Source organism: Protopterus annectens, chromosome 2.part1 (genome assembly GCF_019279795.1).
Source record: "Protopterus annectens isolate FY-2018-M chromosome 2.part1, PAN1.0, whole genome shotgun sequence".
NCBI lineage: Eukaryota > Metazoa > Chordata > Ceratodontiformes > Protopteridae > Protopterus > Protopterus annectens.
Genome location: NC_056729.1, coordinates 1,629,864,771 through 1,629,891,843, shown reverse-complemented (window position 1 = coordinate 1,629,891,843; position 27,073 = coordinate 1,629,864,771). Strand labels below are relative to the sequence as shown.

Here is a 27,073-nt window from a genome sequence, read left to right as displayed (position 1 = left end):
TATTTTTGAAAGTTCGATCATCTGAAGTAGACCTGTATATACACAAACACACACATATATATTTTATACATACATACACATACACACACACACATACTCATGCAGACACATATATTTTAAAATAATAGTGATGTATTTTTTATAATATGAGATGTTTTCTTTTTTTCTGTAGTTAGCTCCTCAAATGCCTATAAATATCCATTTAGCAAATATATCTTGCAGACGGCTGCCGTCTGGAGCTTTTCTCCCTCTGGGCCTCCTCTGAAAATAGGCTCTGTCCTAGTCGGACTTTCCAGGTAAGTTAAATAAGTGTTATAGTACTAATATTTCTTTATGTATTATGAGAACTTATTTTCAGTTGTTAACCATGGCTACATGTGAAGAAATGTAACATAAAACAAGGTTATAAATAATTACTAGGTGAATGACCTTAAAGCGCCTTTTTAAGCCTAGCTTTCCTTCCCAGATATATCTGGCAGGTTTTGATACCAATCATTTTATTGGGCGTTTAGCTTGGATGTAGGTAATGGAGTATTTAGGATCATAGGAAATTACTAGGCTATTGGCCCTGAGGCCCTTAAAAGCCAAACCAAGAATTTAGCCCATGTTTCAACAACTCCGCACCTGATGCCCCTGTCCAGCAAGGACATGGGTGGAATCCCAGGAGTGTATTTTCTGTTCCCCATCCAGTTATCCAGGTTGTGCTTAAAAAGCATTAATGAGGTACTCTGCTTGATCTGGAGTGAGAGTCTGTTCCTCAGAAGGGAGAGTCTCTGGGACACAAATCTGTCCCACCAACAAGTCCTGTTGATGTCACAGACCAGGTTGAGGTCACGTGTGTGGGTTACTCGGGTGGAGCTTGACTTGCGAATATACAGCAGTCCCATCAAGGCGGTGTCTGGTATTGCTTTGTATGCCAGACAGAGGTCACCTCTGAGGAGTCTGTAGGAGACTGAATAGACGGACAGGGCCTTTAGCCTATCTGCATAGGGTAGATGTTTGATGCCCTGGATCCTCCTGGTGAGGAGCCCCTGTGGTCTCTCCAGCTGCTGCATGTGCTTTGTGAGATACATGCCGAAAGGGGCATTGTACTCTGTAATGGGTCTTATAAGGGAAGAATACAGGAATGTTATCACCACCTTGTCCCTGGATGAGCTACCCTTACTAATGAGGTGGACCATGTAGAAAGCTTTCTGTACAACTGAGGCAATATGGTGGTCAAAAGTCAGTTTGCTATCAACCTGTGTGCCCAAGTCCCTCATGACTGACTGTCTGCTTAGGACCGTATTAATGTGATAATTATGGGGATAAATTTACAAGCCTCCTGTTTCTAATAGGACATAGATTCCAGACCAGGGGTAATTTTTTTGATTCCCCAGCCATTGATCCAAGTTGTACTTAAAGAAGTGCAGGCAGGATGGGGAAGCCTGTTCCAGACAGAGGAGGTAGTCTCTGAGCTACATGCTGGTACCTTTAATATGTCTTATTTATAGTCCAGATGAGGTTTAGGCCCAAGGTCAGCTGTTTCTAATGCCCTTTGTTTTGTGGATGTGCTGGATCAGAGGATGCTTTGAAGGCCAGGCATAGATTGCCTCACATTTAACCATCAGTACTGTAACTTTGCCACTGCACCTTGGTTGTAGCTGAAAAGGATTCCAGGGTGAGCCTACTTGTCCAGGTAAGGGAATGAATGAATAAGTCAGTAAGCATCTGGGAAAGGATTAAATAAGATGAGAACAGAAGAATAAGTTTAGGATTGGATAATGGCAAATTGGAAGCTAGGGAAAGTGTGAGGTTGAATCATTATAGAAGAGTTTGAAAAATGGTAAGATATTCAGAAGGTTATCAAAGAAGGGACAATGGAAGGCATTTTGGAAACAGTGGAGAGAAAATGTTTCAGGAGAGTATTTTGGTGTTTGTTATTGTAACTAGGCTGGGGCTGAAAATGGACCCCTGTGGTCCAGTCCACTTACACAAAATAAGTAAATAACTATAAAGCAAGCACGGCTAAAATAACTTTTGGGTGGGTGGGAAGGCAATGTGGGGATTGATAGTCATGTTGAAAAAGACTGAAATCATGTCACATACCGTGGATATAAAAAGTTTACACACCCCTGTTAAAATGCCAGGCTTTTGTGATATAAAAAAATGGCACTACAATAAATCATTTCAAAACCTTTCCCACCTTTAATGTGACCTATAACCTGTACGAGTCAGTTGAAAAACAAGCAAATCTGTTAGGGGAAAAATATAAAAAATAAAAAACATATGATACGCTGGTTGCATAAGTGTGCACACCCTTCAACTAATACTTTGTTGTGTGTGCACACCCTTAAACTAATACTTTGTTGAAGCACCTTTTGATTTAATTACAGCATTCAGTCTTCTTGGTTACACGCTTGCCATCAATTAAAGAGATTGATTAACCCTAAATAAAGTTCAGCTGTCCTAGTAGGATTTTCCTGACATTTACTCAGCTGCCTGCTACAGCAAAAGCCATGGTTCACAGAGAGCTTAGAAAGCATCAAAGGGATCTCATTGTTGAAAGGTATCAGTCAGGAAAAGGGTACAAAAAAATTTCCACAGCATTGGATTTACCATGGGGGACACTGAAGACAGTCATCAAAAATTGGAGAAAATATGGGACAACAGTAACGTTGCAAAGAACTGGACATCCTTCCAAAATTGATGAAAAGACAAAGACGAAAACTGGTCAGGGAGGCTGCCAAGAGACCTACAGCAATACTGAAAGAGCTGCAGGAATTTTTGGCAAGTACTGGTTATGTACTACATGTGACAACAATCTCCCGTATTCTCCATATGTCTGGACTATGGGGTAGGGTTACAAGATGGAAGCCTTTTCTTACACACACAAACATCCAGGCTCAGCTAAAATTTGCAAAACAATACATCAAGTTTCCCAAAAGCATGAAGGTAAATGTGTTATGGTCTGATGAGACCAACACTTTGCATCACCAAAAGAACACCATCCCCACTGTGAAGCATGTTGGTGGCAGTGTCATGCTTTGGGGTTGCTTTCATTCAGCTGGAACTTGGCCCTTAGTGAATGTGAAGGGAATTATGAACAGTTCCAAATATCAGTCACTTTTGGCCCAAAACCTTCAGGCGTCTGCTAGAAAACTGAAGAAGAAGAGGAATTTCACCTTTCAACACGACAATGACCCCAAGTGAACATCCAAATCAACAAAAGAATTGCTTCACCAGAAGAAAATTAAAGATGTTCTTCGTCTCACATTGCTCTGACAAATTCTGATCCTTAAGCCAGGCGTGCCTACGAATAACTGAACCAGTGGCAGCCACCCTGGAAGAAGCCTGAAGAGCATCAAAACCACACTGCAAAGAATGCTTACCCACCTGATCAGAGGCATGAACTAAATCCTGCAATTCCTTACACTCTATACCCTCTGCCAAAGCATCTACCTTAGATTTTAACTGGCTTAAGAGAAAATTCTGGTACTTCAGCATATGAAACTGGCAATTCAAAGCCCTCATCGCTAGAGTGGAAGAGGTATACACTTTTTTACCCCACCTATCCAAAGCTCTAGAATCTTTATCCAGAGGAACTGGATTCTTTACAACAGAAGCCCTGACACCCTTAGGTCTCTGGCTAATAGTTTCCGGGTCAGCTCTTGGGCTCTTATACAAATATTTATGAGCCTCTGGCACTCTGTAATACCTGTCTGGCTTGACAGGGGCAGGAGGTAAAGAATCAGGATTAAGGGAAGCTTCAGAGAAAACATCCTGAACAACATCCAAAACAGGGGGAATAGCCAAGGGCCTATGTTGTGGTAAAAACAAAAATTCCCTAAGCCTCTTTCGAGAATCTGAGAAATCCTGACCTTCCCACTTAAAATGCTCCCTCATGGAATGCAGGGTTTCAGAAAAGGAAAAATCCTCTGGAGGGAAGCAGAAGGACAGGAATCCTCTGCATCTGAATCAGAATAAGGAGGAAAATCCTGAATGTCCTCAGCCGAAGACTCAGAGTAATCTGAGGAATGCTCCAATCCTTCCACCTCTGGCTCCACCCTAGGCCTCTTATCCGGAGGGGGCATAGAACCCCTGATTAAAGTAATCAAATCCTCTGCCATTTTCAGCATATGCATTTTAGGTACAGAACCTGCAGAACTAGGGCTGACGCCAGTGGTAGACAAACCAGGCCTGGCTTTGGAAGGTGCCTTAGTGACAGAAGTAGAAGGCCTAACAACCTTATGCAAAGAAGGGACTACAGAGACTTGAGAGGCCCCCTCAGCCTGACCTGACTCCTGAGAGGCCACATCCTGCAAGATTAAAGGCTCCCCCTGAGATTCAGCTGAAACCTCGGCTGGATCCACAGATTCCATTCTGTAGTTTCCAAAGAACCGGCGTCCGTAACGGACGACTCATCCTGCTTGGACTTTAACGATTTTTCTTTGCGCTTCTTAGCGGTAGCGGGCGTCGGGGGATCCGACGGCATATTGTAGTTACACCGCTTACCGAAAACAAGTCTAGCACAATCTAACCTGCGTTTAATGGTGCGCTTATTAAATCTAGCACAAAAGCGACACCCGACTACGTCGTGCTCAGACCCCAAGCAAGGAATACAGAGAGAGTGGTAATCCCTATGAGGTATCTGTTTCCCACAAGAAATACAATTATTTACTTTTTCTGACATCCGGATTTAACTGAGGCAAGAAAAGACAAAAATATTCCCCAACGGGGTACTTAGCCCAACTTGGTCTTCGGTCTGAAACTCAGAATACGAAAATTTCAGGACGCCGAATGGCACTTGCAAACGCTGCTTCTGCTTCGGACCATGCGGCAAGAAAGACTGAGGATATGGCGTCGGTCATGCGCTTTAGTACCACGGCGTACTGACGTCAGATCTGAGCGACCATGACCGACGCCAGCCTAACACTTTGGTATTCGGGCCGACCGAGGACAGCGGACTACCCACAGGTTATGACTGCAGCAATGTGGATCCTCGAACATCTACATTTATGGTAGGTACAAAACTGTACTTTTTGGAATGGTCCAGCCAGAGCCCAGACCTAAATCCAATAGAAAGTCTATGGGGTGACCTGAAGAGGGCTGTGCACAAGAGATGCCCTCACAATCTGACAGATTTGGAGCATTTTTGCAAGGAAGAGTAGGCAAATATTGGCAAGTCAAGATGTGCCATGCTGATAGACTCCTACCCAAGAAGACTGAATGTTGTAATTAAATCAAAAGGTGCTTCAACAAAGTATTAGTTTAAGGGTGTGCACACTTATGCAACCAGCGTATTGTACATTTTTTATTTTTTATATTTTTCCCCTAACAGATTTGCTTGTTTTTCAATTGAATTGTACAGGTTATAGGTCACATTAAAGGTCGGAAAAGTTTTGAAATGATTTGTTGTGGTCTCATTTTTTTATATCACAAAAACCTGGCATTTTAACAGGGGTGTGTAAACCTTTTATATCGACTGTATGTGAATACTGTAAGTTAATATCAAGGTAGTTCAAATGAGTTTTAAAAATACAGTGAATCATTTGTTTTTCTTCAAAATTAGTCCTTTTTATTGTGTCTGGACATTGCTTGTACCTCTTTCTTTATTGATTTTTTTTCTCAAGCAGCCAGCAGTCTACCATGCTTATTACCATTTCCATGTTTCTTACTTAAACACATTATTTTCATCTCCTCTTAATTTTATTTTTCAGACCAGTAAACTGATTTTCTCCTTGGAGATAGGTGTCGGACTTGTGGAAAACCGCATTGAAAGTTTGTTAGATACTTGCTCGACATTGACACTGGTAATGTAATAGAAGAAGCAACCGCTACCCCAAAACAAAACACGTGCAACACATAGCCCACAAAGCCAGTGTGCCGAACAGTCGCAGCCCTTAAGGCTAAACAACACACCTGATACACTTGTAATTGGTGACTCTATCGTCAGGCACACTGACATCCCGCTCACCAGGCTGAACAAGGAGAAGGTCACGGTGAGCTGCCTGTCAGGAGCTAGGATCCGACACATAACACAAGCACTCAGGTCACTCCAAGGCAAGTACAAATATGACTCAGTCATTGTCCATGCTGTTGTGAATGACCTGAGACGTACCTCCCTGGACTACATGAAAAGAGACCTAGAAAAGCTCTCTGAGCATGTAGCCCAGGCCGGTATGACCCTGACCTTGAGTAGCATCTTACCCTCACCAAAAATGATGCCACAATATGAAGACAAGATGATCAATTTCAACAATTGGCTTAAGTATTGGTGTCATTCAAAGGGGATCCAATGCCTGTCAGCCTGGGATGACATGCTCGACAAGCCACGATGCTTCGCTAGGGACGGCTTGCACCTGTCACCCCTAGGCTTTCGGATATTGGCAAAGGCTCTTGCTACCCCCATAGTGCCATTTTTAGGCAAGGCTCAAAAGACACAAACCCACCTCCATAGGTATCACAAGGGATAAGAAACTAAGAGTAATGCTACTCAATGCCAGAAGTCTAAACCTCAAGATGCATGCACTCGAAACTCTCCTTAGCATGGACAACATCGATATCTATGCAGTAACAGAAACCTGGTTCAAGGCTCCCGAGAGCACCCCAGCACTACCAGGTTATACCTCATACCATGCTTTTCGGCCCCAAATCTTGGACCGAACCACAAAAGGAGGGGGAGTATCAATATTCGTCAAAGATACCCACACCTCCAGGTTGGTGGCACAGCACGAAGCATCAGAGACTATCCATGCGCAACTAACAGTGGGTAAAACTGCCTTCCAGTTTATAGCCTGCTACAGACCACCCTCCCAAACCCAGGAACCCCACTCGGCCTTCCTGAGAACACTGGAAAATATGAAGGTCTCTCCAAACACCATTATATTGGGCGACTTCAACTACCCAAACATAGACTGGGAGCATTACTCTAGCTCCAACACCCTAGCCCAAAGGTTCCTAGAATTTATAAACTCAAATGCTATGGAACAACTTGTTACCACTCCCACAAGAGGGGAAAACATACTGGACCTGATCATCACCAACATGGGGACTCTATGCTCCAGACCAGAAGTGTATCCCTCATTGGTAAGATCAGACCATAAACTAATCTCACTGGATATTCACATCCCGACTCCACCCCTTGCCCTGAAAACCACAGTGAAAAACTTCTCTAATGCAAATTTCACACTCCTCAAAACCGAGGTGGAATCCTTCAAAGCCCCCAGGCCTGTGGAAAGTATGGCCCAGACCGCAGAATCCTTTATAAATGCATTCTATGAACACCTTCAGGAATGCATGGATCATGCAATCCCAAATAAAACCAAGTCCCAATCCTCCAAAGGCAGACGTCCTGTCTGGTGGACCCCAGCCATAAACAAACTATACAATAGAAGGAGGAAGCTACTACATGATAGAGCAAAATCCCAAAAAGGGAAGGCATCTCTGATCAGTATTAGCAAAAAACTACGGGCACTCATAAAATCGTCTAAGGCCAGCTTCGAGAGAAAAATTGAACAGGACACTAAGGATAATCACAAGGCTTTCTTTAGTTATGTTAGGAACCTGGGTGGGAATTCCCAGATATGCTCAGAATTAATCCAAAATGACAAAAAATACACCGAACCCACAGACATTGCCAACATCCTGGCTGACAGGTTCAGCGCAAACTTCTCCCCCCCCCCTCCCCACCAAAGGGGCAAATATCTATCCCAGCAGAGTGCTGCCCCCCTGATATCTCAGATGCTCAGGTAAGAGCTGCCCTCTCCAAAGCAAAAAACACAGCATCAATGGGACCAGACGGTGTCCCGGGCTGCGTCCTACATAAACTCCAAGAAGAGCTAAACCCAAACATAAAACTACTGTTCAATCTCTGCCTTACTACAGGATATGTACCCAAAGAGTGGTGTACAGCAACAGCGGTCCCTCTCCACAAAGGTGGTGCCTCAACGGATCCTGGAAACTATCGCCCCATAAGCCTGACTAGCTTGGTCTGCAAAGCTATGGAAAGGATCATCATGGAACCTCATAAATAAAGATATTGGGGACCTACAGACACTGGATCCTACCCAGTTCGGCTTTGTTAAGGGCAGATCCTGCCTCTTAAACCTGGTTGATTTCTTTGAAACAGTCACTAAGGCCCTTGACGAGGGGAAGGTGGTCCACGCAGCCTTCCTGGACCTCGCAAAAGCCTTCGATACAATACCCCACTCGGGCATTGTAGATAAGCTCACCAGCTTAAATGTAAACCCCTATGTCACTATATGGGTTGCAAACTGGCTCAAGGACAGAAGCCACATGGTTAGAATTGCTGGAGCCATGTCAGACTCCAAACCAGTTACAAGTGGCGTCCCACAAGGCTCAGTCCTGGGACCTCTCTTGTTCGGTATATATTTCTCGGAGGTAGAGGCCAACACGGAAGGACTGTGGCTGACCAAGTTTGCAGATGACTGCAAACTGGGTGCCATAATCGACACTCCAGCTGACACAAGCATCCTCCAAAAGGGCCTCATAGAAACAGACAACTGGTGCCAGAGCCATGGCCTCAAGCTAAACGCTAAAAAGTGTATAGTCATCCCCTTTGGCAAAAACAAAGTGCCCACAAATTACCAGATAGGTGGTAATCCATTAAGTACAGAAGAAGTAATTAGGGACCTGGGGACCCAAGTTGATAGCAGTCTCTCATTTGACAACCACGTGGCCAAAGTGGTTAGAAAAACATTTTATATAGCCCACCTAATCATGAAGGGATTCACATCTAGATTAGGGGAGGTCATCATGCCTCTTTACTCATCCCTCATCAGGCCCATAATTGAGTACAGTGCTCCTTTTGGGATGTACCTTACCAGACACCTGCAGCAACTGAAAAGACCCCAAAAGTACCTCACCAAGAGTATCAAAGGGCTCAAACAGATGCCATATGCTGTCCGGTTAAAGAAACTCCAGCTCTACTCAGTGGCATACCGCCTGCTCAGAGGCGATCTGTGCCTGACGTATAAAGCCATGTCCAACCCGGAATTAATGGACATGATGCACCTCAGAAAATCCAAATCCCATCGAGCTACGTGCTCGAGAGACTTGAACCTCCGCACTGAAATAAATAGGACATGCTGGAGGGACAGATTCATAACCCAGAGGCTCCCTTCACTCTGGAATAAAATCCCAGTCCAGGTTAGGCAGAGTCCCTCATTGACTCTCTTCAAGAGGAATCTTGATGAGTGGATGGGAGATCGTAGGTTTACCCTGGGTATCACTTCTGTGTCACTGTTAGACAGAGGCACAGTATACTAACCTAAAGAAAGGGCATAGCAAAATTAATTTAAAATGGGTGGCGAAAGCCAAACACACTCTGGCTAGGCTTATAAATGCCCTTGGGCAGATAGCCTAGTATGAACCTATGAACCTAAGAAGTAGTTGCAGATAGAGCTACTAATAAGTCTGTCTTCTGAAGCTCAGGTGTTACAGAAGGTATAGCCCAGAGGGACAGGTGTGCATATATGCTTAGATTTTTCATGTGCATATACGGTATGCACTTTTTCAAGAACACAGACTCATTACAGCCGTGATGTAGAATCTGTTAGTACAAAACCAGTCATGGTTTGCATATCTGACTTACATCTCATATTAGAAACCATGAATAAGAAGGGAACTCTAACCTCTCCAAAACGATGCATCTTACAGTAGTATCTGTAGGTCTGCCATCTCAGCTCCCACATTTACCCTCCACTATGACCTTATTCATAGCTGAAGAAGTTATTCTGTGTAAAGTACCCTTCTAACTTGTAATGATCCAAGAATAAGAATTTCCCCCACCCCCACACCAGTGCTCGCATGCACTATTTTCCAGCCCCACATCAGTGAGCTATTAGATATGAAAACACCATGTTTCTTTCTTCTCCAACCTTGCCTTCACTCACATAAATCTTTTTTTTTTTCATGTTTAAGCCAAAGAGCAGTCATGGGCCATTATGGGCTCTTCAATAACTTTTTGCTGAAATTTACTTTTCATTTTATTATTTATGTTGCTTAACACTGTGTGTTGTGTTTTGAGAAGTATTTGTGAATTATGCTGAATGGGCAGGTTGTAATCACAACATAAAAATACACTTATTGTTTATATAAATATTTATTATAAATATTTGTTATCATTATGGCTATTTTTTGTATTTTAGTTTTATTGCTTGGTTTGTTTGACATTGCTGATGACTAGTTGTCTAATTTATCTGCTTTTTGTTAAAGCGGAAGAATTTATTTAATGTTTGGTGGGTGAGTGCTCTTAAAGTGTGTACCTTTACACATCATGATCACTACTTGAGGCAAAAAAAAACAGAATCATACAATCAGTGGTAAGGTAGGACAGAAATAAAAGTATGCAAAATTCAGTAAATATTTAGAAAAAGAAAATTAATAGTAGTAAACAGATTTAAGCTGTACTTTGCCTGTGGTACCAGAAAAAATAAAGGGGCACTTTGTCTAGGGTAATTTTTTAACAAATAAAAAAAAAATCAAACAGGAAGACTGAAGTTCCACCTGAGGTTGACAGACGACGCCATTTTCCACAAAAAGTAACATTTTAGAGGAACAGTGAGATGGTAGAGCATGAAGAAAATGGCTGCTGCACATCAGATGAAAAGAGCAGGAAGCAAACTGCTCTCATGTGCAGTTCATGTAAAGGAACAAAAATCCCTTTCTCTCATAAGCAATTGATCTAAGAAACAAAAGTCTTATTGAAATTACGGCAGCAGTTAAGTATGAATAGAGTCAGAACAGAACTGAACATGAGCTGTGCTGTTTTACTTAAAAGCACAAGCATTTGCCTGACAACAAAGAATTAAACTTTTGTTGAATAAACAGAGCTTAAGCAGTGTTGCTGCACATGCCTTGACTCCCACAATAGTAATCCGATACCAGTGAACACCAGTCAGTCTTTCTGGCGAGCGCAAAAAGTACATAGGAAAAAAAACCCTGATAAGTAAAAATCACTTGTCTCTTGTAACATACTCTAAATGGAAGTTTACTAAGGTCATCTGCTGCTATCAGGATTCAGGTCTGTGTTACACTTCATTTATATTTTAATTAAATGCATTACTGAGTGCTCTCACACGCTTCTTTCCCTGTTCCCTTTGTTTGTGTCCATTCTAAGAGATCCCACCCCCGCCTCTCTGTGGGTGATGGTAAGACGTCAGCAGTGTATGTAAATGCCATAGATACATTTGCAAAAGCAACTCTCTTCATTTTTTTGAGTAAAACATTTGCATGTTTAAATTCTATTAAATTGCAGATGGGACTTTTATTTTTGACTGGGCAGCTGTTCAGAAGAGCTAACTGATTTTTTTAATACTAGATTATTTTAAAATCATTAACACACATTTGTTTAATCATGATTTCACATTAAAAAAAGTAATCTTCAGTATTCTTCAGCCCAAAGGTAGCACATAAAGCTTTGCACAATACATTCAAGAGACAAAGAGTTATTTTTTATAGGAACTGGTTGAAGAGAAATAGTTCCAGCTTCTGAGCTCAAACATGTGACTTGAAAAAGGAACCAGCTTAGAAAAAAAGTCCTTTTTTGGCTGCATTATTTATTTATTTATTTATTTATTTATTTATTTTATGTTTAAAGAGCATTCTGTTTCAAGCCTTCTCCAGTTCACAGAACAGTCAGTGTAACTTAGGGAACTGAGGAGGAGTAGGGTTACCACCTGTCTCACTTTGGGCACTTGTGTCCAGACAAAAATTGTAAAAATGGCAAATGTCCTGAGATTTTAGGACAAAATTATTTCCTATATTTTATGTAATAGTTGCATAAAACAGTTATTCTGTATCTAAAATACCCAAATGTTATAAGAAACAGAATAAGCAACTAAAATGCTACAAGAATAAGCTTTTATTTAGGCAAAAAAAGTTAAGTTCTATCCTTTGTACTGACTGTGGGTATGTGTCGGCCTGTAAAATCTGATGTTTGTACCAAAAATGTCCCACTATGGCCATTTGAAAAGGTGGCAACCCTAAGAATATTTCACATGTATTTATTTTAATTTACTGAATCAGGTAGAACAGTGACCCAGTAGCCCATTTTCAGTCTCCTCCCAGGAAGTACAAAGAAATATACAGTAAACTAAGTACATTAAACTGCTGTAAAATTCAGTTAAACAATAAACAAAACTGTTCAATAATTTACAGGGTTTGCATTCTACAAATGGAGAGAGAGAGAAATTATTGAATATTTAGAGAATTTACTTTTTTTCAGAAGGGGAGAGATTAGAGAAGAATGACTGAAAAGCCCACATTTGTGAAATTCAGAAAATTCTTAGGCTTTGGGTGAGTTATCAGAGCACGCCATTTTAATTTTCTTTTTCACTGACACTTTTATATCCTTCACTAACACACAAAACAGCAAACACTTGTAAACATGTATATTATTCTTTAACCTCATACTAAGTCATTCAATATTTATTTTCTACCACTAACACTGGACTCTCCTATACCGTCCCGATATTTCTCTGTTTATTCTTTTTTTAGTGGAGAATTATCCAACTTGCTTGACCTTTGATTATATATAAGCTTTTTGATAAAATGCATTGCTAGCATGTCATATTTATGTATAATGTACTAGAACTAGCTGTATCACTGGTTATCTTGTATTTGTATTGTATTTTCTGTTTGTGTGGTAGTAATTGCACTCTGTTGTAATGTTCATTACAATTTGGGCTGGTCATGCTTGGTCAGTGTGCTGTCTTGGTAAGCAAATGTAATTAAAATTAAATTATTAAATGTGCCCTGGGAGAGTTCAAGTTATTCTGTTATTCAGAATATTCATGTTACTTATGTCGTTAATATTGTGTGTTACGTTTTTAGAAGTATGTGTGACTTAAGCAGAATTTGCAGGCACATTCAAGCAGTTAACATTCATACAAGAGACAGTGTCACAAGCCTGAAAATATACACTAACTTTATGTTATAGGTTTAATTTAGTAACATGGCCTTCCTGAAAACATTGGAGGGGATAAATGTATCTCCAAACACCATCATACTAGGTGACTTCAACTACCCTAATATAGACTGGGAACACTACTCAAGCCCGAACACTCTAACCCAAAGATTCCTGGAGTTCATAAACTCAAATGCCATGGAACAACTAGTCACCATCCCCACAAGAGGTGAAAACATATTTGATCTCATCATCACAAACATGGGATCAAAATGTTCAACACCGGAAGTATACCCCTCACTGGTGAGATCAGATCATAAACTAATCTCGCTGGAGGTCCTCATCCCGCCCCCACCTGAAACAAAAAAGACCACAGTGAAAAACTTCTCAAAAGCCGATTTCACACTTCTAAAAACTAGTGTGGTCTCCTTTAAGGCCCCTGAGCCAGTGGTAAACATTACTCAAACCGCTGAATCACTTACAAATGCCTTCTACCAGCACCTACAGGACTGCATGGATCAGGCAATCCCAAACAAAACTAAGACTCTCTGTACCAAAGGCAAGCGTCCAGTCTGGTGGACCCCAGCCATAAATAAGCTCTACAACAAAAGGAGGAAGCTACTACAAGATAGAGCAAAATCCTTGAAAGGTAAGACACCTTTGATCATTATAAGTCAAAAACTAAGAGCTCTCATAAAATCATCAAAGGCAAATTTTGAGAGAAAAATCGCCAAGGACTCTAAAGACAATCATAAGGCCTTCTTTAGCTATGTTAGAAACCTAGGAGGAAACTCCCAGATATGCTCAGAATTAGTTCAAAATGATGTGAAAATTACTGAACCTACACACATTGCTAACATACTGGCTGACAGGTTCAGTGCAAACTTCTGCCCTCCCCAAAAGGAGAGATATCTATTCCAGAGGATTGTAGCCCCCAAACATCTCCAACGCCCAGGTGAGAACTGCCCTCACTAAGGCAAAAACACAGCATCCATGGCACCGGATGGTGTCCCCGGCTGTGTGCTTCATGAACTCAACGAGGAATTAAACCCACAGTTAGGACAGCTGTTTAATCTTAGCCTCACCTCAGGATACACTCAAGGAGTGGCGACGGCGACTGTGGTCCCACTTCATAAGGGTGGTGCCTCCACAGACCCTTGCAATGACCTGCCCATTAGATTGACAAGCCTTATCTGCAAAGCCATGGAGAGGATCATAATGGAACTCATAAATAAAGACATAGGGAACTTGCAGACTTTGGATCCAACCCAGTTTGGCTTTGTCAAAGGCAGATCCTGCCTCTTAAACTTGGTTGACTTTTTCGAGACAGTCACCAAGGCCATTGATGAGGGAAAGGCAGTCCATACAGCCTACCTCGACCTGGCAAAGGCCTTCACACAATACCCCACTCAGGTATCATCGAAAAACTCATCAGCTTGAATGTAAACCCATACATCACAAGATGGGTTGCAAACTGGCTAAGCGACAGAACCCACAGGGTCAGAGTTGATGGAGCCATGTCAGACTCAAAGCCTGTCACAAGTGGTGTCCCACAGGGCTCAGTCCTGGGTCCACTCTTGTTCGGCATCTACTTTTCTGAAGTACAAGCAAACACAGGAGGGTTATGGCTGACAAAGTTTGCAGATGACTGCAAACTGGGCGCCATAGTCGAAAACACATCTGACACAGATATCCTCCAGAAGGACCTCACAGAAACGGATAACTGGTGCCAGAGCCATGGCCTGAAGTTAAACGCCTAAAAATGCATAGTCATACCCTTCGGGAAAAACAAGGTTACCCCTAGCTACCATATAGGTGACAATCCACTGAGCACAGAAAAGTCATCAGGGATCTGGGGACCCAAGTTGACAGTAGTCTTTCGTTTGACACTCATGTTGCTAAAGTAGTTAGGAAAACCTTCTATATCGCCCACCTGATCATGAAGGGATTCACATCTAGATCAAGGGAGGTCATCGTCGCCCTGTACTCAACCGTCATTAGACCTATGATTGAGTACAATGCCCGTTCGAATGTATCTGACCAGACACCTGATGCAGCTTGAAAGGCCCCAAAAGTTCCTCACCAAAAGGATAAAGGGTCTCAAAAATATGTCTTATGCTGCCCGACTGAAAGAACTCCAGCTTTATTCAGTCTCATACCGCTTGCTCAGAGGTGACCTGTGCCTGACATATAAGGCCATGTCAAACCCAGATTTGATGAATATGCTTCACCTCAAAAATCTAGATCCCTCAGAACCACAAGGGCGGAGACTTAAACCTTGACACGGTTATAAATAGAACGTGCTGGAGGGACAGATTCATCACCCAGAGACTCCCTATGCTGTGGAACAAAATCCCGGTACATGTGAGGCAGAGCACCTCGCTGGCCTTGTTCAAGAGGAATCTTGACCAATGGATGGGAGATCGCAGATATACCCCAGGGATTACTTCAGTGTCACTGCTTGACAGAGGCACAGAAAAATGATAGGCATAGTTTTTATTCAAACTAAAGGGGTGGCGAAAGCCACATAACTATGGGCTAGGCTTATAAATGCCCTTGGGCAGATAGCCTAGTATGAACCTATGAACCTATGAACAGTTGCTCACGTCAGTATGTTTGGGTATAGTGTGTCTAGAGTAATAATGTAGAGTGATAAATTCAAATCATAAAGCTTTTGAGTCATGTCCGTGGCACAGTTTTATTTCCTTTTATATGCCTAACAATCCACAACCTTTTTTTCCTATTTTTGCACATGGGGTTGGGTTGTCACTGCAACAGTGACAATCATCTAGACCTAAGGTTTACACCACCAAGTGGCTAGCCCTGCTTCAGTAATTCTTCCACACCACACACTTGCACACACACTCACATCTATGGCCAGTTTAGTGTCCACTCCACCAACTGCATGTCTTTGGAATGTGGGAGAAAACTGGAGCACCCGGAGAAACCCAAGCAAACATCGGGAAGACTTGCAGACTCCACAGAGAAGGCACCCCAGCTGAGATTCGAACCATGTAACCTCTTGATGTGAGACAGCAGTGCTATCAGCTGTGCCACTGTGCTGCCTCATTTCCTTTTAATTTGCAGTTAGGGAAAATCTATACTGATATGGAGACTTCAGTATACTGGAGTACCCCCTTACAGTAAGGTATAATGGTCTTAGAGATGTATGGGTAGCAGGGTTGGGGGGTGCAGCCTACCTAAAAACAAACAGTTTAAAGCATGCAACAGTGACCTTCAGCATTGGCTGTTTCTTCCAGAAACCTCGGCTTAATTTTCAAAAGATCAGGGTTTGCAGCAAGAGGTGTACATGTAATTAGGGTATTAAGTTAGACTTGCTATTATTTCTTCTTTGGGATGCTGTTGGTAAATTTTACCACCCTACATAGACTTGAGTGTCACACACCATCTGATAAAGATCCATTGGAACACCTGTTTTAATCTCCCAGGCTGTCTTCCAGATCCATACAAGCCCACTTAATGTTCTAAGGCAGCAAGAAAGAAAGACCACTCTTCCATTTAATTAGTTATTTACACATTTTCTACCAAGTACATCCATTGGTACACAAGTTTGTTTTCAAGGGAGACTCAGGAGCATTTTTTTTGGTTAACTGACTCCATTACAGCCAGGGAGTTTCTGAGAGCTCTGAGCTTCATTGCATCCACCATTCTTATGGCCAAACTCCACATGGGAAAGTTTCAGTGGTTCCTTAAGTCAGTTTGGCTTCAACATGCACATCCTCTAGACTTTGTAGTTCCTCTCCTTTCTTGTCTCAAGAAGGAACCTCACTGGTGGATCCAGCAGTTGTCTCTAAATCCAGGGTTTCCTTTTCATCCTCCTCTTCCCTCTTAGGAATTGTTCACTGATGCTTTAGAAGTGGGATGTGGAGCAGCTTTTGACTCCCTAATGGTACAGGGATGTAGAACATAATAAGTTCACTTTCATTGTATCATAAACCTTATGTATTGTCAGATACTCCCTTACTGATTCAACTCCATACTCAGTGGGAATAACAGTAAAAAGTGACCTAATGTCCATAGTTACTAGAAGAACATTAGAGTTCACATTTGTTAGAGACCACTCATTTAACATTTGTAAAAAAATCACAAGTATCTTTGATATAACTGTAACTATATAAATTCTTATGGATCTTGGGCAGTCCATATATAAAGAGTGTAACTGGGTTAACCATATATAAATAATTATATGTCTCTGGTGTAATTTAGCCATCCAACAATATTTCATATAAAAAAGTTAAAACTTATATATGGACTGCCCAAGATCCATAAGAATTTAGTCAGGCCACCAATGAGACCTATTTTGTCAGGTAAGAAATGGGCTACAGTAGCAATTTCTAAATACCTGGATAGACAATTAGTGCCTGCCTTGAAATATTGCCTAATTGGCTGTGCTGTTGTATATATGTCTGTGCTAGGTTAGGACAGTTTTATGTAACACTGAAGAAGAATTTTTTACTCAAAAGCTTTGATGATGTCCTTCAAGGATGCATCTGCAGTCATAACATATGGGTTGTCCTGCCTCAGGCAGCCCTTCGGTCGGCCGGATTCCAAAGTCTGGGTCTGGCCTCGGCTGATGTCGCACTTTCCCCGACGTCAGAGCGTCTGGGGTATAAAAGCATCAGCCGACGCCATTTTCCCCAGTCTTTCTTGCTGCGCGGTGCCCGAAGCAGAAGCTGTTCGCAAGTGCCGGTCGGTCAGATCCAGTGATTTCAGCTACCAAAGACTTCGAAAAGAGCTAAGTACCCTGTTGGGGCCTCTTTCTTGCCTCAGCCGATGTCAGACAAAGTAAATAATTGTTTAACTTGTGGGAAACAAATACCTCATAAGGATTTCCATTCTTACTGCCTTCCTTGCTTAGGCCCAGACCACGACGTATCGGCCTGTTTAGCCTGTGCCTCCTTCAACCGACGAACTCTTAGACGTCGGTCGGAGTTTGCAGAGGAATTTTTGGAGCCGCTTTTGCTTATAAAATGCTGTCGGAGACTCCGACTTCGCATATGGTCAAAAAACGCACGGAAAAGGACCGACACTCGCGGCCCGCGGTTTCGGCTGAAACCACGGCTAGGCCTACCGCGAGTGTCTCAGTTTCAGCCAAAACCGAGTCCTCGGTGATTCCTTCTTCCGAAACCATACTTCCGACCACCGAGGCCCGAGAGGCCCCGGCTGAGTCGGCTTCAGAACTACCTACCGAAGCTAGTGTTCAGGAATTGTCCGACACCATACCTTTGGACATTTCTACCCCTGCACGTGGGGCAGCTAGGCCCCCAGCTTCTATGTCCATTAAGGCCTTTTCTAGGGCTAAAGCTGCCAAACTTTCAAAAGCTTTGCCTGCCAAATCTACACCCCAGAGGCCTTCCTCTAGTTCACAGATCCTCAGCCTTGCTGAGGACCTTATCTACTTAATTAGGGGTTCACAACCTCACCCAGACAGGGCCTCTCAACCTCCTCCAGACAAAAGGCCCAGGACTGACCCCTCTGAACCACACTCCTCAGATGATTCCACGGATGGATCTGAGTTGTCAGACCACCAGGAAGGGGCTTACTCGCCTTATGAGGATTCAGATGCAGAGGAATCTATCCCTTCGGCCTCCCCTCGTGAAGAGTTTTCCTTTGGGGAGACTTTACACTCCATGAGAGAGCACTTTCAATGGCAAGGTCAGGATTTCTCTGATTCTAGAAAAAGATTAAGGACCTTCTTGCATTTGCCTCAGCATAGGCCCTTAGCTATACCTCCTGTCAATTCCATATGATACAGTACCAAGAGTATTTGTTAGATGAACTGAATAAGAAACTTTCTTCTCCTGAACCCCTAGACCGTAAATCCCTTCAGGATTTGGTACATAATTCACAACAGGTTAGTAATCATTTCTTAAAATGTGGCTATGATGCACTGGAGGCTTCATTTAGGTCAGCTATGACTGGGGCAGTTATTCGTAGGCATGCCTGGCTGAAGGAGCAATCTTTGCCAGACCATGTCAAAGCTAAACTCCTCGATGCTCCAATGGAGAAACAAAATTTATTTGGCTCCCCTGCACAGGAGATTCTAAAAAAGGTTGAAGAAAAAGCAAAATCTGTGCAAACAGTTAAAGATTTCCTGCAAGTTCAACCACCGAGATTCAGCAGAAACTGGCCTACAAAGAATTGGTCCTTTCCAGACTTGGACAGAGCCCAGAGAGGCAGGAACAGGCGCCCTAGAGGCAGAGGTCAATCGAAGGGCTCCTACAGAGGCCGTCAGTGGCAGCCTGCCAACCTGAGGAGTAGTGCAACAGCTACAACGACAACCACTACTACAGGACAGACTCAATGACTTGACTCTGATTCCGCCTACCAGGGATCAACTGGAAGCACCCTTGGGAAAGCTGGCTTTATTCTCAAAAAACTGGCATTATATTACAAAGGATACATGGACATTGCAAATAATAGACAAAGGATACAGGTTTCACTTCCACACTTTGCCAAAAAGAAGCGGAATGCCAAACCTTCCACCAAATCAGAAGGCAGAGGCTTTAAGACAAATCAGCAATTTACTTCAGATGAAAGCTATAGAAAAGGTACCATGTTCAGAACAAGGCCAAGGATTTTACTCCAGACTATTCCTTGTACCAAGAAAAGAAAATCAATGGAGGCCTATTCTCGACCTGTCCGCACTGAACAATTATCTCATTGTGCCAAAATTCAAAATGCTGACCCTACAGCAACTTCTTCCCATGTTGGGCAAGGAGTCTTGGCTGGTGACTCTAGATCTCAAGGAGGCATACCTGCACATCCCTATCTGACCAAGTTGCAGAAGACACCTCAGATTTCTTGCAGAATCAGAGCATTATCAATTCTCAGCATTGCCCTTTGGCTTATCTACTGCGCCCAGAGTATTCACGAAATGCCTGGCATCAGTAATTGCACATTGCAGACTACAGGGAATTCAAATTTATCCATACCTGGACGACTGCCTAATACAAGCGGACAGCAAGAAAAAATTGTTAAAGGACTTGGCCTATGCCATACACCTGTTACAGACCTTGGGATACACAGTCAACATCCAAAAGTCAAGACTAGTACCATCCCAAAGGATAACCTTTTTGGATGCAGATCTGGACACAAACACCCAAATGGCCTTTCTCACAGAAGAAAAGCAAAAACAACTTCCAGATTACTTCATGATTCTGACAAGACAAACTCAGCTTACTGCAAGGAAAATCCTGCAGGCCCTGGGTTACATGGCATCCTGCATAATTCTAATCCCACATGCCAGACTGCATATGAGGAAATTACAATGGTACCTAAGGAGTGTATGGTCTCAACACAGTCACAGTTTAGAAACCATGATACCAATCATTCCATGCCTTCAAAAGGAATTCCTGTGGTGGGCTCAGGCCTGCCAGTCCAACAGAGGGTTGCCTTTCAACAAACCAAAAACAAGGCAGACCATCACCACGGACGCCTCAGACCGAGGATGGGGAGCACACATGGAGGACAAATGTATCCAAGGCCTATGGCCTCAAGGGCAGCTAAGCATGCACATAAACCAAAAGGAAATGCTGGCAGTGAGGCATGCAATCGAGGCATTCATATCCTTCCTCCAACAAGGACATCTGTTAATAAGGACAGACAACACCACGGTCATGTGGTACATAAACAAACAGGGAGGCACACATTCTTACCCTCTATGCCGGATGGCTATGAATCTGTGGGATCTATGCCTGAATCTCAATATCCAACTACAGGCCCAATTCGTGCCAGGGAAAGAAAATGCACTGGCGGACAGCTTAAGAAGAACTACCATGGATGCACACGAATGGATGCTGCACCCAGACATCTTCAAACTCATAACAAAGACATGGGGAATGCCGGAGATAGATCTGTTCGCCTACCCACTCAACCATCAACTGAAGACATTCTGCTCAAGGACATACCACCCACAAGCTTGGAGGGTGGACTCTCTCTCTTTCAGCTGGAAAGCCCTAACAGTATATGCCTTCCCACCTCTCCCATTGATGTACAAGGTTCTACTGAAGATCAGGGAGGAACAGCCAAAAGTGATACTAATAGCTCCGGACTGGCCAAGACAACACTGGTATCCACTATTGAGAAGCATGTCTCAGGCAAAATCATGGCCTCTCCCCCTATGGCCTCTTCTTCTAACGCAGAACAATTTCAAGACCCTGCATCCCAACTTGAAAACATTGCAGCTAACTGCCTGGAAAATTCCTTAAATCCCAATCAAACTGTTTTATCTCAGAGGGTGAAGGACATTATCCTGAGGCTCGCAGGCCTTCCACAAGGAAGACATACTCAGCTAAATGGAAGAGATTTCTCATTTGGAGCACATCAAAGGGCACAGATGTCACAGTGGCAAACCTAGCACATATCCTAGAATATTTAGCAGAATTGTTCCACAAGGGCCTGTCCTATTCTTCCATTAAGATTCATGCTTCAGCAATTTCAGCAGAATACAATGTGGATCCACCTATCTTCTCACACCCTCTCCTCAGACAATTTCTGAGAGGGATCAAAAATGTTAAACCTCCAATAAGACCCCCTCTACCTGCCTGGGATCTCAACTTTGTGCTGGAAAAACTGACGCTACCTCCTTTTGAACCAGCAGCATCAGCGGATCTACAGTTTCTATCTTGGAAAACTGCATTCCTTCTGGCAATCACTTCAGCAAGAAGAGTATCTGAGATACAAGCATTAATGGCAGTGCAGCCTTTTCTTATTTTCCACCAGGACAGAGTGTCACTAAGAACCAATCCTACTTTTATGCCAAAGGTGGTATCTAGGGTATCCTTGAACCAAGCTATTCACTTGCCTACGTTCTTCCTTAATCCACAGAATAAAGGGGAAAAACTTTTGCACACCCTGGATATACACAGACAACTATGCTACTACTTGGACAGAACAAAAACTAGCAGAAAAACTGACCAACTTTTTGTAGCATATGCAACTGGGGTGCAAGGAAGAGCAATTTCCAAACAGACAATTTCAAAATGGATAGGAAATTGCATTCGCTTTTGCTACTCCTTTCATGGAAAGACAGTTCCTGAAAATATCAGGCCTCACTCTACAAGGGCCACGGCCACCACTACAGCCTTCCTACGGGGGGGTGGCTACCAAGGACATTTTAGAAGCTGCTACTTGGAGCTCCGTGCATACATTTGCCAAGCATTACAATCTACCTTTATACTCTAGATCCAGAGCAGGGTTTGAAACTGCAGTCCTGCAGGGGATCTTAACTACACCATCCTTTTCTTAGTACCTCCTCCCCCAGATTGGCTATGGTATTCTACCCATATGTTATGACTGCAGATGCATCCTTGAAGGACATAGTACAGTTTTGTACCTACCATAAATGTAGATGTCCGATAGGTATGCATCTGCAGTCAGGATTACCCTCCCTCCTTCCCCTCTGTGGTATTCCTAGGGTGCTTACCCCTCTTTAGCTAGCTGGGGGAATCTATTATGGTGTATTTGTTTGTTTATTCATGTATATAATTTGCAAATGTTTGGAACTTTTCAGCATTTATCCAAATTTAGCCTTCCTAGAGGGCACCTGGCATCTGGGGCAAGAAAAACTGAGGAAAATGGCGTCGGCTGATGCTTTTATACCCCAGACGCTCTGACGGGGAAAGTGCGACATCAGCCGAGGCCAGACCCAGACTTTGGAATCCGGCCGACCGAAGGGCTGCCTGAGGCAGGACAATCCATATGTTATGACTGCAGATGCATACCTATCGGACATCTACATTTATGGTAGGTACAAAACTGTACTTTATGTAGCCATATCTCACAGTAATTCTTGCTGGATGGGTTTGAAGCCGATATTCAGCTCTGACTCGGCCTATACTAAAGCTCGAGAGCTTTTTACTGGCTCGAGGCTAGCCCCTATCCCATGGTGCCTCACAGCAATTCCACAGATCTCGTTTGCCGTGAAACTTTCGAGGTTGTGTCTTACTGGCTCGTTGGCTAAGTAGAACGATTTTTTACTTAGTCCTTTTCTACCACCTTTTTCTGTCATGTATAGGGTTCTGACGTGTAGCTCGCAAGACATTTCCCTGCGAGCTACATCGCCGAAACCAGTTGGCTGAAGCAGCAATTTGCCATAGAGCAATACGGCTGAATAGCATAACCGCTGCAGCTGTACAGCTGCCCGGCCGTATTCTAGCAGGGACAGCCATACTAGATGTGTACCACGTTCCGTATTCTCATGTAAGGAATGCATTTATTGTATTATTTATTTATTTTATTGTCAGACGTCTACTAGGACTGTAGCTACTTCATGCTCCTTTAGATCTAGGCTCCCAATTGATACTGTTTGTGCAGCAGCTGCTTGGGCAAGACCACATATGTTTGTCACTCATTACAAATTGGATTTGGCCTCCCAGGGCAGGTCATCCTTTGGGTCCACTGTGCTGAAGAGTCTGTTTGCTTGAGACACCCGGGATAAAGGTGCTAGGGACGCTGTCCCATCCAGCAAGAATTACGGCGAGATAGTACTACATAACATAAAGAAGTTATGTACTTACCATAACGTTCCATGTTTGTAGTCTATTTCGCCTATATTCTTGCGTCCCTCCCTCCAACCCCCTTCCCATTTCTGGGGGATCTAGTGGACCTTTTTTGGGGGCTGCCTGACTTTGCTTTTTATTGTCTACCTGGAATGGATTATGCTTCTAATCCCTTCCTGTATTTTACAACTTCTTTCTTATTATTATTACGTGATAGGTATTTATTGCCGTGAGGCACCATGGGATAGGGGCTAGCCTCGAGCCAGTAAAAAGCTCTCGAGCTTTAGTATAGGCTGAGTTGCAGCTGAATATTGGCTCTGAACCCATCCAGCAGGAATATAGGCGAGATGGACTACAAACATGGAATGTTATGGTAAGTACATAACTTCTTTTTTTGCTACTTATGCTGTCTGTATTCTGAGTCATTGCACTTTTGTTGAACGGTGGACTTGGATTGTGTTTTTTTATTAGATTTCTGACTGCATTTTATCCAAGTCTTTTGATTTTCTGAAGACCTGTTACTTTGGTTTTTAAATTTATTTTGGAGAAGTTGACTAGGGCTCCCTTTCAGCCTGCTGCTTCAGCTTCCTTACAACATTGTTCTTGGAAGACAGTCTTTTTGTTAGATCTTATTTCTACCAAACGAGTGTCTGAGTTGCAAGCCCTTATGGATTGTCCTCCTTTTTTTGATAGCAGCTTTCCTTGTGTACTAATCCTTCTTTTATGCCCAAGGTGTTTAATGAGTTGTCACTTAATCTCTGTTCATTTAACTACTTTTTTCCCCTCCCCGCAATCTTGACAGTGAGAGGGTGCTGCATACTTTGGATGTGCATAGACAACTCAGATTTTATTTGGTAAGACTAAGTCTATTAGAAAATCTGATCAGTTGTTTGTTTCTTTTCATCCTAATTCTTTAGGATTAGCTGTATCCAAGCAAACTATTTCTTCTTGGGTCTCAAAGGCTAATTCTTTTTGTTATACTTTTCATGGTAAGAACCTTCCTTCTTCTGTAAAGGCTCATTCTACTAGAATTGTGTCTTCTTCTGGTGATTTTTTCAAGCGCTTAGATACCAGTTCTATTCTTGAAGCAGCTACCTGGATTTCTGTGCATACTTTTACCAAGCACTACAAGTTGGATGGTATCTCCAGAGCTAGAACTGATTTGGCTAGGGCCATTCTTCATGGCTTCTTAGAAGGCTCTACCTTCCTCCTCCCAAGTTTCTTCTTGAGCTTTGGCACTCTCCCATAGGTTAAGATTACTGCAGCGGTGAATGTAAGGACATAGTACAGTTGTGAAAATCTTACCATAACAGTAGATGTCCTTACATATTCACTGTTGTAGTATTCACTCCTTCCTTCCTTCCCTCTAGGCCTTTTCTTTCCTGAATGTACTGGTTACCTCTGGGTTTCCTTAGACTGGTGTTCCTACTGGGGCAGTCAGTTCTGAGAATGGTTCATAGGTGTGTACTAGGCTAATGGCCCCGGAGCCTTTACAAGCCTAGCCCAAAAAAAAGTGCTCAGGCACCATGCCACCTGATGTTAGTTCACAGTGGGGCAACTGGAATGATCCTTGGAGTGAACTTTGTGTTACCCATCCACTCATCAAGATTTCTCTAGAAGAAGGCCAGCGAGGTGCTCTGTTTGACATGAATGGGAAGCTTATTCCAGAGTATGAGCAGTTTTTGGGAGGTGAACCTGTCCCTCCAGCATGTTGGCTGTGTTCTTGGCTTTAGTGAGGACAGCCAGTACATACTCCCTAGTTATAGTTGGAGAGGTTATGTTTGAGGGTATTTTTGGGGGGATGGTTAGTGGTGAGAAGGGTTAAAGTTGAAATTGAATTTGTCAGCTAACAGGTTCACTGTGTCACCAGTCATGGTGAATGTGGCACCATTAACCAAAAATTTGTCTGGACATCATCTTTATACCCTATGCTACGCGAGGAGCATATGTGTGATGTTTGGCATACCTTAAAACAACAGTAGGCTTTGGTATACTGGCCGACATCAGGCTTCCACAGCAGGGAATCCCCATACATTAAGATTACTGCAGCAGTGAAGGAAAGGACATCTAGTGGAATGGTAAGATTTTACACAACTGTACTTTCTTTTTCTTGACTAAGTTGTCTGGTCATTCTCCGTGACCCTTGCCTTTTATACAAGACCTTGCTATGTCGGCTGCAGGGTAAAGTGCTGCAAACAATTGTGAAGACACTGAATCTTTCACCTGGGGGATAGAATTTTAATTCCTAGTATTGAGTCCTTTTTCATCCAAGTATTAAACATCATAGAAGAAGCCAGGAGACCTACTAGAAGGAAATCTTAGTTGACAAAATGGAAAAGATTTGTCTCTTGAATTTCCACAGAGGGTCTAGACACATTTAACTTTGCATTGTAAAGATTTTTAGTTTACTTCAGTCATCCCTTTGAATCAGATCTAGCATCTTTTTCTATCAAAGAATATATTTGCATATGTGACAGTTATTCTACATCTACTAACATAGCCGGCTTTAGGCACCAGCGAACCCTGCAGTCCCTGGGGGCTCCCAAACACAGCAAGTTATCTTATCCTGATATTTTGTTGCATGTCTGTCTAACCAACAAAAGCTAGTACAGCATTCTTGTATACTTAATAAACCACATGGATAATAAGTCTTATTTATACCTCCTTTAAAATTCAAAGATATTTCTGGTTGTAGTAACAGTGTTTTGTCAAGTAACAGGCATGAGAATTCTATTAAATATTTTACTGCTGACATAGTGCCCATGGCTTAGTTAAATCCTGCCGTTGGACATTTTCTCCACTTGATATACCCGTGGCTGCAGGGGGCCCCCCTTAATCATCCTTGGCTGTATGAGGGCCCCACAAAAGCTGCTGCAGGTTGGGGAAAATGAGGCAGAAAAAATGTATTAATTTACTGATTATGCTGTTTAACCTGAACAGGGCTGTGATATGACCCTGTTAGAATGAAGTTGATAATGAACATGAGCAAGGTAAGCACTAGAGAGATCAGCAGCCCACAATATAACTCTCAATTCTTTTGCTTAAGAATTCAGCGCAATCTCAAAAATAATAGAATAAAGGCGCAGAATCAGGACTACATTTTAAATATTACTCTAATGCACTTAAAAAGTTAAGTAGAATAACACCTTTTTTATCAACACATATTTTTGGACAATAAGTATAAAACTCAGATGTCTGGATTGATTGACTGTTTGTAATCCTGAATGATTTACCAGCAAATCAAATTTTGTGAAGGAGAAAGCAAACGTATGAACAAAATCGGGGAAGGTCTGTGAAATCAGGGACAGTGACAGGTATGCATTACTGCGCAATGAGGTAAATAAGTGACTTACCCCTGCTGCTATGTGACGACTGCTAAACAGCAGTCACTGATCTGGTGTGGCAGTACCAGTGTTGCACAATATATTGCTATTTGCTGAAATAACTACAAATTTAGGACTGCTATGGCTTATGCTTGTGTGTGTGTAAAAAATATCACTGATTTTTGTATGTGCATGCACCCAGTAATGCCAGAACACAGTCATTATTTTTCTGGGTTTCAGTAGAAAATGTACTTAACAAGTAATTATATTTCAAAAGTAAGACATACGATATATCACAGAACATTCAGACACTTAGA

At 42.6% G+C, this 27,073-nt stretch overlaps 1 protein-coding gene across 1 annotated transcript in view; it reads left to right on the top strand.

The window, feature by feature from the left end:
- The window catches only part of LOC122795001 (uncharacterized oxidoreductase YjhC-like), a 1,313,984-nt gene that overhangs the window by 156,115 nt on the left and 1,130,796 nt on the right, over positions 1-27,073 (top strand). Inside the window, exon 2 of the mRNA XM_044063588.1 lies at positions 12,230-12,300. Coding sequence (XP_043919523.1) covers positions 12,251-12,300 — 50 coding nt within the window. The 5' untranslated portion in view covers positions 12,230-12,250. The remainder of the gene's footprint in view (positions 1-12,229; positions 12,301-27,073) is intronic.